Genomic DNA, 14,537 nt, shown 5'->3' with positions numbered 1-14,537 from the left:
TGTCAGGCAGAAACCTTGTATGTCCAAAACTGTAACTTTTCAGATAATGGAGAAAGAAAATAAGCTTCCAATCGATCCAATGGGGTTATTATTTAGTCACAACCTCTTATATATCTACCTCCAATAATTTTGGTTAATTATTGATGAAAGCCACAGACATGCTAAAACATTTTCACTTTCAAACATGTTCCAAAATAGCAAACAATTGCGGATCTCACAACACGTTGCATCACAATGCGTTTCGTATCATAAAAGTTTTGCTACTTTTCTGCTAGAGATATAGTACGAAGACGTAGTAAGGCATTAAATTTAAAAAATGGAAATATGAGGTTTCTACCCGACACCAAAGAAATTTCACAATGTTCTTTTACACCGCAGACACACACTGGTGCACTCGTCTATGCCCGAGGCCATGGGCTGCTCAGTGTGGGCACTATCAGCTCACTCGGTCATGCCTCACGGGCCTCAATGCCTCAGTGTCGGCCTACCTGATTCCAAAAGTCATGCATTTGTTGTAAAACTCAGGGCACCGAGAGAATGTCTGTGTGTTCCTTTGTCTTGACGTGTGCAGTTGCACGTGCACACATGCCTGCCTGCATCTGTGTGTAATGTATAGCTTTGTGCATACACCCCACATTATTACCACACAACAGGGAGGCCGGTTCCTCCCCACCCATCTGTACTGGAGGCCCACTTTGTGGGAATTAATTGTAGAATAGGGTAATTAAATTTGCCAGCAGATGTCCAGCTAAGCTGGCAGGTTAATTGTGAGCAGGTGGATGGTAGAGGTGCCAGTGAGTCTTCTGAGAAGATTTAAATGAACAAAATGAGAAGGAAAAGAGGGCGAGTGAGAAAGAAGACAGCTTATTTCCATCACTGACTTCACAAAGACCTTTTTGCAAACCCAGCTCTCTGTGAAAACGGGGGACATTTCACACTAAATGGCGGGTATTGACAACATATCATCATGCTGTCGGATGCTTGTATGATAGGCTTGTATGCTTGCGCATACAAGCCGATAGAGGCAGGAATTGTGGATTGCATGTCAAAGTATTTATAGTACATCAATAATTTAGCCAGGAGAGAAGAGAAAATAACTATTAGTTGGAATGAGCATATCTCCATGTTTGTACATCTACAATGAGGAGGCAACACAGAGGGTATAGTTAGAAGGAGGTGATTTGAATGTCAGAGTAGTAGCCTTCTGTTATTGTACCATTCATCACTTTGACAGATATTGTTTTCCTTCATGCCCTCAACACTTATTGATCATAAGCAATATTCCTTGTTGGATTGTCAAATCTGAAAAGAAATTGAGTGCTTAACCGCATCATACAAGAATATCTGTTCTGCCCCTCTTTTCTGTCTCAAACAGACACAGACATTTTGTCGGTGTGGCCAATTAAATCCTAAAAGCAGAGCAAAGGTGAAACATTAGACGGGAAAGGGCATTCTGCAAAAATAATAACCCTGCATATTAACCCAGTTAGGACTATCCCGATTCTAAAAATGCCTTCTAAATCCTGAACTATGTTTTCTGAAAATGTTGAAATACTAATTAAAAAATTACAAAAATGTTATTCTACTAATGTACTACAAGAACCCCAAAAGCGTCTCCTGTCCTGAACGGGTAAACACCAAAAGGATATCCCTGTAACATTGAAACACAGTTCGCTACATCAGGGGCTGGGCCTCGAGGACGAAGAGGCACGTGTTGCCAAGATGAACATATTGCGAACACAGGCATGGCTTCTTTCTAATCACTAACGTCTCTGACCACATACGCTGACACTGTGTTCTATGAGGGATTGGAGGTGAGGGCTGGCTGGTGTCAAGGCTCACCTCCCCAGGTTGATAACACCTCGTGGTATCCCCGTCGGTGTGTTGAAGGCAGGCAGCAGCTTCTCTCCCAGCTCCATTACCTTCTTCTTGTACATCTAGGAGACAAAAAAACAAGAGAGGAGAAAGAATTAAATGAAATGCACAAATATAATAAATTCTTCAGTCACATTCTTTAGACTGAGTACACTGAGTACAATTGTATTTCCCATCCACACTCTCAACAAACATCTCTTACACACGTACTATGGGACTGTAAAACAATTACTTCTCAATCAACCACCAAAAAAACAAAATCAACCAGCTTTTTTGGTTGTAAAATTCGCTTTTGGAGGACGTTGATGAGTCGGGTTATTGTTGCATCTTAACAATACAGCCAACTTCCTTGTGTTTATAATGAAATGTGATGACAACACTATCAACTTCTTGAAACAACTATTTATCGTAAACCCGAAGCAGAAAGAGCAATGTTCTTCCTAGACAGCTCACTTGCAATATCCCTAATCCCTATCCCTAATAATATTGCGAGGTAACCCCTGAATTGGTACTGTATTCTGTATATTATACAGAATGCAGTACCACTACAGGGGTTAGCCTGTTATAAATATCTCTAAAGCCTATAGTTTTATTTGTATTAACAGGATTTAAAGCATCTCAAAGTATAGTCTACAACTGCACAATGAGAAATCTCTCTTCACAGGTGGTTCTAAGAAATAAAGGAGCAACATTGACTGCAAGGCCAATTAACAGAAATAGGCTTGATAAAAAATATAAATATAAACAGTAGAGAGAAAGACAGCGATAGCAATACTGAGCTAAAGAGATGTGGGGGGTTCAACCCTAGAGAGAGAGAGAAGGCTAGACAGACGTAGCGGAAGGCAGACAATGCGCGTTGGAGTCTATTCCAAAGAGACAGTTAGAAATGGTAGACCATACCCAGAGGGTTCAGAAAAGACAAAGCAGAAATTTAAATTAGAGGGATGGAGAGAGAGAGAGAGAGAGAGAGAGAGAGAGAGAGAGAGAGAGAGAGAGAGAGAGAGAGAGAGCGAGAGAGAGAGAGAGTATATCTTACCAGTGGCTCAACAGTATTTGAGTAAGGAGAGAAGATTATACAAAAAATACGTCCACTATTTGGATTATTATTGCCATTATTATAATGCTACTACTTTATGGGTCGATTTCTGGCCTGAATTTGGGAGATTTGCTCAGCTCCATGAAGCATTAGCTAATATCTCCAGTTTGCAAATGCATTTAGTTTGTCAGAAGATGTTAGGTTTAAGCCTGCCGCATACTTCAAAAGAAGTTGTACCCCCCTCCGAACTGAACAAAGTTATTTGAGGACTGACATCTTTTAGACTCTATGTGGCTCTGCTCTGAGTTCAACTTAGGCCTCGTAACTACTGGAACGGTGATTTTACCATGGATCTCTGCTGTTAACATCATGCATATCAATTTCAAAAATATTTTGTGCCAGAATCCGCCAGAAGCAAAGATTTCAGTCAAAACATGTCTTTAAATGAATATATACACGCATATTCAAAGACGTGCACACACTTTCAGGATCTTTCAAAATAAGCAGATCTACAAGCTCATATAGCGCGCCACAAGGATTACTTTCATGGCCACGTAGCTATACAACCAAAGGTTCCACCAAAGTTCACCTACAAAGTAACGTCTTTAAAAAAATGTGCAAAAATAGAAAATATTGGATGCATGCAAAATTCTTTGCACGTGCTTCAAGTGCCAATTTAATGGCTGGCAGCTACAAGGTCATTTTCAAAAGGGAAACAAATGAAACTACCCTGAGCCCTGGCATGGTTTGCTCACACACATTATAAACAAAGTGCTGCATAGAATCCCAGGCATACGAGTCAAAGCTGCATTTTTGAGATAATTCAGTGTATTCATACATCCCATATCGCCCACATTACATGCACGCACGCATACACGCATGTAGTCACGCATGTAGTCACACACACACACACACACACACACACACACACACACACACACACACACACACACACACACACACAGTCACAGTCACACACACACACACACACACACACACACAGACAAATGTTTTCAAGAGGTAAAAGATAAATTGGAACAATGTATTGTAATGTAATTGACACAGATTAAATTCTATTTAGCAAATGGTACTCAGCAAACATAAATAAATTATGCCATTATGGCAACCTCCCACTGTGTTGCTCTACATGCATTGTCCCCATGGAGTAGGGTGGACTGCCCCGCCCCCCCCAGCTATTCATTTCAATGGAAGTTGCTCACTGGCATTTGAAGCACCCGGAAGACCGCTCTACTTATGCGGAAGTGCTAACCTCCATGAATGCACCTGAATCGATTCATGAACAATCGTTCTGTGTTAAACCCCAGCTGCACGCTCTTTTGCTCATGCATGTACCCCACCTACAGTTCCAGCTTTGGCCAGTAGGGTAGGGCAGCTTTAGCAATGTAAACATTTGTTTCCTCGTGTCAATAAAGCTCCCTTGGATTGAACTGATAAATCCCGGAAAAGACGCGCTGTGTTTGGCCAGTAGTCATTTAAGAGGCAGACGCAGTGTACCTCCGCTTGCTTTCCTCCTCACATTGGAGACACATGGCTCCAATGAACTGCATTTGGCCTGCATTTTGGCCAATGAGGCATCTATTTTTTTATGGTTAGTTACCCAGAATGCCCTGCTCTGTCTGTCTGTCTTCTCTACTGGGAAAAGGCCCAGGGGGTATTTACACTCACAGCCTCATTATTTCTGCCGGTATCAATACAGCAGGAGCTGACTTTGATGGAACATGTATTTACTCTGTGCACGTGCGTGCGTGCATGGGTGTGCATGTATCTGTGTATCTCTCCTACAGTCACCCTCTGTCTTTCTTATTGATCATATATCACATGACCATACTTGGGGCAGGGAGGATTATGCCAACCATATAAGATCAACACGGATGGCATGTGAATATGGTCAATTAAAGGGATAACTAATGACTCTCAGCCATGCCGTCAGCAAAGCAAATATACAATCTCTGTTACGCACACGCACGACGCCGCACATTCATACGCGCACACACACACACACACCCACACAGGCGCGCACGCACGCATACACACACACACACACACACACACACACACACACACACACACACACACGCACACGATAGGGTTCAAACTGTGATTATTTTGCAGTTATTTATTCTTGTTTGCTTTTTTTTATAATTTACGTGGGTATCAATTACTGCAAAAGCCCTTTGGCGGGCATCTGTTCTGTGATTTATCACACAGCAGGGCGCAAGCTCCACTACCAGCTAGGCCCCCAGATCATAAATACCTACCCCTCAATATGCACACTGGTCCCTGGTGTTCTGACTGACATCTACTCAGCTCCTCACAGGCCATATACTGTAGCACTGCACAAGCCTCATGTACTGTACTGTACTGCACTGCACTGTACTAGCCTGACACTCAGCCTGAATGCCGTTTCACTTCATTAATCCAGAACATATTTTTGAGTGGTGCAACCACTCCTATCCTCCAGCTATGTGTGTCTCTGGCTGGCTGGCCGTGTTTGTCCCTGGTCTGGAACTTCTGGGGACCCCCCGGGGACCCCGACAGAGAGTTGCACCACTCACTTCACACAGGTGTGATTATTTTAATGGGCGTGGCTAGCGATTCAGGGCTGGAGCCAGGCAAGTACTGTACTGTACTGTACTGTACTGTACTGTACTGTACTGTACTGTACTGTACTGTACTGTACTGTACTGTACTGTACTGTACTGTACTGTACTGTACTGCAAGTATGCCCTGTGTTGACATGCACCACTTACACAGTCCATCCCATATCACACAGGTCATGTCCAGTCTACCAGATTAGATGACCCCCGGGGATACTTGAGGGGTCCCCAGCTAAATTAATAAATCTTGAACAACAAAATATTGTATGGAGGTCCCTGGTTTTAGATGGGGTCCACAACTAAATACGCCACTTCAAATTGGCGGTGAAAAAGTTTGAGAACTTTGAGACTTTGAGAGCATTAGAACTTTCTGCCTATTGGACAGAGCAGGGGGAGGAGGGGGTATAATTCACAGAGGGGCGACATGCACAAGCACGGACAAGTGAAGTGACAGCTCATTTCATTACTTCCCTTATTCCCTGTACGATAGTCGGCATCAGCCCAGAGCACAATGTGTTTGTTCTGCTGGTTCTTCACCCGCTGCAGAAGCCGAGTGTCACGCAGCCAGTGTGAAGACATATTGTCAGAACATGGCACAGAGAAAAAGATAACAGCCAAACAATTCTCAATCCTTCTTCCAGCGACCGACCAAGTGTGTGCCCAGAATCAGAATCCTTTTTATTGTCACATCACAGTTTTACAGGTGTAAAAACAGTGGGTGAAATTACATTTTGTGCAACCTCCATCGTTTTGATTGTGCCCAGACATGACCATTTGTTGGCCGCCCTAAAGAAATGTAAGTTGCAACAAGGGACTTCTGAGAACAGCATTTTTGTATTCACAAAATACTTTACTACTACTACTACTGAAAATGCTAATAGTATTCAGTGTACGGTCATTTTAATGTGAGAAGCAGTACATTCTTAGAATCACTGTCAGTGAATAATAAGTGTGTATCTTTGTGGTATATTGTGCATGTTCCCAGAGGATGTTCCGATTGGTCACATCTCCCACCAATAGTTTGTCATGCATTGTCAAGTACGCAAGTATTGCAGACACCATCATCAATAATGACCTCTGGCAGAGATTGAGGCTACCACCAGCGGAAGAGGAGTTTAAGAGAAGAAGGTGGGGATGGATCGGCCACACACTTCGGAAGCCCAATACCAGCATCACAAGACAAGCTCTTAGATGGAACCCGCAAGGCACAAGAAAGAGAGGGAGGCCGAAGAACACCTGGCGCAGGGACCTTGAGACTGACATCAAGCAGTGTGGACTGACATGGAAACAGCTGGAAAAGAAGGCCCAGGATAGAGGACTCTGGCGAACCGTAGTCAACGGCCTATGCTCCATGAAAAGGAGCGATAGGCATAAGTAAGTAAGTCAAGTACGCTGTGCACACACATCAGTGGCATGAATCAGTGATTCTCAACGTGGGCCTATGGGGACCACCAGAAGCCCCAGAATGTACCCGGTTGGGTCCACAACGTATACTGCACACATGGAACCAAATAAGGGTTTTGGACCGGTAAGGGTTTTGCAGTGTAGGTTGGGGTCTCAGATATAGCAAATTGTATCAACACAGAGGGTCTGTGGTCTAAAACGGAACTTGAAAGGCTTGAGAATCATTGGTGTAAATCTTAGAGTATATATGAATAGAGAAGGCACCCAGAGGAAACCCTGAGGCGAAATGGACATAGTGGCCGAATTAAGGTATTGCAGCCTGGCCCCAAACACATGAACGCGCTGGTCCGTTGACTATCATTGTGCACGTTCACGACGGCAGCACGCTCGTTCGCGTTCGTGTGCGTTCGCGCACGTACAACGGCAGCGCGTTCATGTGTTTGAGGCCAATCCATCCCAGAATGCACTCTGTTCCTACACAGAAGGAGGAGTGAAATCGCCTCATGCGCTTTTGAGCATGCAACTTAATGCAAGTGGATGGGAGGAGAACTCGGGTGTCTTCTCTATTCATATATACTCTATGGTGTAAATGAGGTGTGAACGGAATGCACCCGGGCGACCAGATGAGGGGCCCCCCATTTAGAACCTCCAATTATGGTGTCCAACACAGGCAGGCAGACTATACGATTGTCTTATTAACCTCCACTTTCATCACTAAGATGAAAGGTCACAATTAAATCTTGTACAAAGCCATTAGAAAGTCATGTTGGCCTAATGGTGAAATTGGAATAATGGGAAATGTGACGTGCAATGCATGCTATGTGCATAGTTTCCAGAGGGAATTCAGGGGTTATACCGTAACACCACCAGTAATTATTATAATTTTCTGCGCCTGGGCTCCCTTGGACAGACTTGCACAAATGTACAGTACATGTCTGCCCCATCTATAATAATCAGTAATAAGTACAATTTAATAAGAACATTTCATATTCTGACATTACGGTACAGTAACATTTTCCAGATTGTCAGAGCATACATCCAGTGCTACAGATACAGTGTCTTACCATTAATTTGCAGATGGAGATGTCTGACAAGTAAATAAATAAAAATATTAAACCCTCACCCTAAACCTAACGTCCCACAGGGCAGCACACCTACTGTAAACCTAACCTTAACCCATGTCTAACCAATGACTAGTCTAAACTAAGTATGCACCCCGTTTCAAATACCACCTGTGGCAATGTGATCTGCTCTCCTAGGTGTTATTAGTAATTTAGTAATCCTAGTAATTTTAGTAATCCTAGTAATTTAATTGATATGGCTCAAATTATTAGGGTGGACACGCTATTGTGAAAGTAGATTTTTTTTTTTTACATATAATGACATGCCCCAAATATTGGAATCCTCTCCAATTGGCCCACACTTTGAAACCTGCTTGAGCCATAGCTTACTTTAAGATCCCTATGGGGTCTTCTGCCACTTCTTTCCCCTATAGTAACTCTGTTGCATTGAAGAGAAATTCACAAAACTGATGAGACAGATGAAGGCTATGATGTTCACATAATGTGGCAACAAAATGACTGGGATTTTACAAAATGCATTATAGCGCTCGGCAGGAAACTGTTACACTTCATCAGTCCCGCAAATCTCTCTCCTGTGGTGTCACTCGCTCTGAGTAATATAATGTAGGCCTTTAACAGGAGAATAAAGTTCTGTCTCTTCATGGCTGTCGTTTTGGCTGCCATCTCACCACCTCTTTCCTTTTATGGCAGTGAAAGGTTGGAGAAGGAGAAGCGGGGACGGGTCATGTTGATCCCATGGGGAAAATCTTGTTTCAGCTTCACCCAGCTGATGGCTACTCATATGGTTATGATGAGCGCCCGCAAGGTGGGGGTGGCCGAGCTGTTATGGGTTAACCGTTAGCCATTGAACCCCAACTTGCCTATTCTGGGGGAATCATTCTACAAGCAAAACATGTGCAGTGTTTTCAAGGTGTTTTAAGCTTGTAGATCGGCTACAGTATTTCTGGCAATGAGATGTGGTGTAGACAGCACAAAGCGGTCCAAGTAGGCCTATACTGTTGTAACTCAAGTCAGTTTCACTAAGACTACGGCTGCCCCGAACTTGACAGCCTTGACAAAGTACAGTTCAAGAGGATTCGTGTCACATAATTTTGATCTCTGTGTACGAGTTGAGGCCACATGATTATGCAAAATGCAGGACACAGCGTTTGTGTGACACGAGCTCGGCACAGCAGCGAGTTCCAGTGGTCTTAAAATAATGGGTGACATTTTGAGAACATTGTGATGTCGCTCATTTGAGAACAGGAAAACATGACCGCAGATGAATAATTCCAAGCTTCCGCCTGTGTGAGCGTATAGATTAACTTGCCGACCTCACTTGCAACCGCCACCATGCTTTAAAGTACAGTATGTTCTCCACCATTTGTTCCTCTCCAGGTCAGCTTTAACCACTTGAACACCAGCATCCTCATACTGGGGGGAACATTTTCCCAAAATAACCAATCTAAGCTAACAGTACATGGCAAAGCATTGTGAGATTTTTTTAACAGTCAAAGTATGTACAAACTGAAGTTTGCAAGTGTAGCACAAAAAAGTACAATATTTGCATGTATAAAGTATTGAAAAATGGACACAACTACGGTAAAAGTACCTCAAAACTGTCCTTGTGCGAATGCAGCACAGGGATCGCCCTGCACAGGCAGGCCCGAGGGAAACACGACAGTGAGCAGATTGAGGATGTGTTCCTGCGTTGATGTAATCATGTTAGGGCACCTGTCCTCTCCCTCTCAAGGTCAGAGGAGGCAGCCTTCGTTTCTCTCCTTGTCTTCCTCATGGGGATTCCTGTGCCGTTTAGCTCCCTCTCGTACTCGTACCATACGCCATTCAGTCTGTGAGCCTCTGCGCACGGCACGGGGGCTGCGGTGCTACGCTGTAACCTGAACTGAACCATTTGCATACAGCACTGATACATATTGACGGCACAGCAGTTTAAATGAAGATGGATGATTGAGCAATGATGCTCTAGTGCTGAGGGCAGATTGAAATTGACGTTAATTCAAATCATACAGCTGAGTTGAGGCATGGCTTTGGGATCGTAACTCTTTTTTAATCACAACAAAGCTAGACCATGAGGAGACACACACCGCTACCTCTACAAGACCATGAGGAGACACATACCGTTACCTCTACAAGACCATGAGGAGACACACCGTTACCTCTACAAGACCATGAGGAGACACACTGTTACCTCTACATGAGGAGACACCTCTACCTCTACCATGAGGAGACACATACCGTTACCTCTACCATGAGGAGACACATACCGTTACCTCTACCATGAGGAGACACATACCGTTACCTCTACCATGAGGAGACACATACCGTTACCTCTACAAGACCATGAGGAGACACATACCGTTACCTCTACAAGACCATGAGGAGACACACCGTTACCTCTACAAGACCATGAGGAGACACACTGTTACCTCTACATGAGGAGACACCTCTACCTCTACCATGAGGAGACACATACCGTTACCTCTACCATGAGGAGACACATACCGTTACCTCTACAAGACCATGAGGAGACACACCGTTACCTCTACATGAGGAGACACCTCTACCTCTACCATGAGGAGACACATACCGTTACCTCTACAAGACCATGAGGAGACACACTGTTACCTCTACATGAGGAGACACCTCTACCTCTACCATGAGGAGACACATACCGTTACCTCTACAAGACCATGAGGAGACACACCGTTACCTCTACATGAGGAGACACATACCGTTACCTCTACAAGACCATGAGGAGACACATACCGTTACCTCTACAAGACCATGAGGAGACACACTGTTACCTCTACATGAGGAGACACATACCGTTACCTCTACCATGAGGAGACACATACCGTTACCTCTACAAGACCATGAGGAGACACACCGTTACCTCTACAAGACCATGAGGAGACACACTGTTACCTCTACATGAGGAGACACCTCTACCTCTACCATGAGGAGACACATACCGTTACCTCTACCATGAGGAGACACATACCGTTACCTCTACAAGACCATGAGGAGACACACCGTTACCTCTACATGAGGAGACACCTCTACCTCTACCATGAGGAGACACATACCGTTACCTCTACCATGAGGAGACACATACCGTTACCTCTACAAGACCATGAGGAGACACACCGTTACCTCTACATGAGGAGACACCTCTACCTCTACCATGAGGAGACACATACCGTTACCTCTACCATGAGGAGACACATACCGTTACCTCTACAAGACCATGAGGAGACACACCGTTACCTATACATGAGGAGACACCTCTACCTCTACCATGAGGAGACACACTGTTACCTATACATGAGGAGACACCTCTACCTCTACCATGAGGAGACACATACCGTTACCTCTACCATGAGGAGACACATACCGTTACCTCTACAAGACCATGAGGAGACACACCGTTACCTCTACATGAGGAGACACCTCTACCTCTACCATGAGGAGACACACCGTTACCTCTACCATGAGGAGACACATACCGTTACCTCTACCATGAGGAGACACATACCGTTACCTCTACAAGACCATGAGGAGACACACCGTTACCTCTACATGAGGAGACACCTCTACCTCTACCATGAGGAGACACACCGTTACCTCTACCATGAGGAGACACATACCGTTACCTCTACCTCTACCATGAGGAGACACACCGTTACCTCTACATAAGGAGACACCTCTACCTCTACCATGAGGAGACACACACCGTCACCTCTACAAGAGCAGCTCTTTCCATCAAGGAACTGTAGCTACAGTAAGTAAGACAATAGACATGTTAGAGGTAAATAAAAATCATTAAAGGTAGACATGATATTGACCATGATACTCTCTCTCGCACAGGTTTAGTTTTCCCCTGTCACTTGAACAGGTCTGGTGAAGAGTGATCCTGCATTACAGCAGGAGAGATATCCTGTGTAGCAGACACATCGTGGTGGACACTGAGCAAAAATAGTACAGTACAGTACAGTGCAGTACAGTACAGTACAGTACAGTACAGTACAGTACAGTACAGTACAGTACAGTACAGTACAGTACAGTACAGTACAGTACAGTACAGTACAGTACAGTACTGGTTGTTGCTCCAGCCTAAAATATTCAACAGCAACAGTGTGACTGCATTATTTGCAACATGTAAGTGAATAGAGTGGTGTACATGGTTAAGACAGACTGGACAGAAGAAGACAAAAAAAGAGTGTGTACGAAATGGAATTGTCATGTACTGCATGTATATTGTATATACCGGTATTATACTGTATACAAGTGGATGGCATGGACACTGAATTCTATTAAATTGTATTACATTTTTCACTGTGCCAGGGCTTTCCTTAAACCCTATGCCTAGAATAGAACCAGAATGGATGTCTCAATCGGCAGAGCTGCCACGGTGACAGACATGAAGGGCGTACAGTACACTGGAGCACTGGTTGACTCGCAGCACAAGAGTCCCAGAGACTCTCCCTCTGCCTATTGATGATGCCGGGACGGAAACTCGGAAAGCACGGTGCATAATTTATGCAGAGCAGCATTGCCTGAGAGCAAGCGAGCACGATGACTACTGGAGGAGGAGCGCAGCTAAATTAGATATGAGGACAGTAAATGTGTTCACTTCACTGCTGAAGAGTGTGCAAATGTGACCGAATGGACCCGTTCTCCATTTGTACATTCTCAAGAGTTACAAATGTTTAAATGAATGAGGAATGTGCTGTGAAGACGGGACACACGGCACAATAAATAAAATGGAACTAGGGCAGCAGGAGTTGTCTGGGGAGGTTCCCGTTTAGATCCCCGGCTCCTCCTGGCTTTGTCACGAAGCGTCCTTGAGCAAGACACCTTAAGCAGCCCTTAACTGTTAGTGCCTTTTGATGTCCTCCACCGTCGGTGTGAATGTGTATGAGAACGGGTGAATGTAACGCACATTGTAAAGCACTCTCGATAAAGGTGCTGTAGAAATGCAGACCATTTAACCCATCAAGACCTGATTCTACAAACGCCTTCTAAATCAGTAGTCACATTTTCAAGATTTTTCAAAAATAAATAGCAGATGTACAAGCTTGCAGTGCTGCACGAAGTGACTCGTTTGAGTTTGTATATCTGCTATTTTGAATACCTAACGCAAAAATCTAAAATGATTGAAACAGGATCTTTAATTTCTTTTTAAAGATATATATATTTTTCTGTCTTTATTAGATAGTATACTGTACAGTAGTCTGACACAAAATGGGGAGAGAGAGATGCCGGGGAGTGACACGCAGCAAAGGTCGTCGGGATCTGGATTTGAACGTGCAACACTCTGGTGCCCAGATCTCTACGCCAGCGGTCAGGGTCAATCTTTCCCGGTTCTAATGGGTTAAATAAATACCCACCAGAACTCAAATGAAAAGAAAAAGGAGAAAAAAAACGTGGTGGCTTCTAAATCAAGCCTCTTATGTGAGCTACTCTGCATTATTACACCTATGATTGAATGTAAGCATGCTTTTCCTTTCAAATTATGTACAAAACATAACACCCACGCACCCACCTACCTTTCCCTTTGACCCGCAAAATCGACCAAACACAAATTACTTCACAGCTTGCTGACTGCATGGCATAATATGGCGGTCATGGCTGTTATTATTTCCATTCCATTCACATGATGCAATTAGCATGCCTACACAAGCTCTCTGCCTTCATCCACTGTAGATGACAGTCAGTTCAGCCCTCAACATTCCCGCGAGCTTAATTACTTTGGGCAGGCAAGCACACGATAAAATGGTCCTGTACAGTATGTGGGTCTGCCAGTCTAAAGAAAATAAAAATAAAAATAATGCAAACATGTCCTGTTGCGAGGGATGGTGCATCTCAGAGGCAGGACAGGCTACAGGAGGAAAGGAGGGATGGTGCATCTCAGAGGCAGGACAGGCTACAGGAGGAAAGGAGGGATGGTGCATCTCAGAGGCAGGACAGGCTACAGGAGGAAAGGAGGGATGGTGCATCTCAGAGGCAGGACAGGCTACAGGAGGAAAGGAGGCACTGGAGCAACTCAGACAGTTTAAGCCCTTATTTTAGTATCAGGGTGCAAGTAAAAAAGCGACAAACGTTTCAATGTTTACTTGCACCCTGATATATAAAACAAGGGCTTAAACTGTCTGAGTTGCTATGGTAGGATTTTGCTCAGCCACACAGGGGCACTGTATGCTACAGAATTTAATTGGGAAATCAGTGTGTATTTTGATTACTCCCTTAGGCCCGTCTATGCAATACAGCGTGCATGAAATGAGATTTTGAGCAGGTGAAAGTGAATACAGGTTGGGGGGGGGGGGGAGTAGGGAAAATTCTTTCCTGTTATGATAGGCAATGCAACTCTTAGTTGAACAAGAGAGAGAGAGAGAGAGAGAGAGAGAGAGAGAGAGAGAGAGCGAGAGAGAGAGAGAGAGAGAGAGAGAGAGAGAGAGAGAGAAACATGGACAACCTCATAAACAATGAAGTGTGTGGAGGCTGTAGTTTCACGATGGCTCA

The 14,537-nt window shown here is 44.2% G+C and overlaps 1 protein-coding gene across 2 annotated transcripts in view; it reads right to left on the bottom strand.

Moving 5' to 3' along the window:
- Positions 1–14,537, bottom strand: part of LOC308319015 (mannosyl-oligosaccharide 1,2-alpha-mannosidase IA) — a 220,087-nt gene that overhangs the window by 25,330 nt on the left and 180,220 nt on the right. Inside the window, exon 5 of one of the 2 annotated variants that reach the window (XM_080768811.1) lies at positions 1,843–1,937. In XM_080768811.1, the coding sequence (XP_080624937.1) occupies positions 1,843–1,937 (95 nt within the window). The remainder of the gene's footprint in view (positions 1–1,842; positions 1,938–14,537) is intronic. The other variant, XM_080768810.1, reaches the window with a different exon arrangement.

This window comes from Protomyctophum bolini (genome assembly GCF_963924005.1).
Source record: "Protomyctophum bolini genome assembly, chromosome: 7".
Lineage (NCBI taxonomy): Eukaryota > Metazoa > Chordata > Actinopteri > Myctophiformes > Myctophidae > Protomyctophum > Protomyctophum bolini.
Note: the sequence above shows the minus strand (reverse complement) of the source record. Positions and strands in the feature narration are given on the sequence as shown.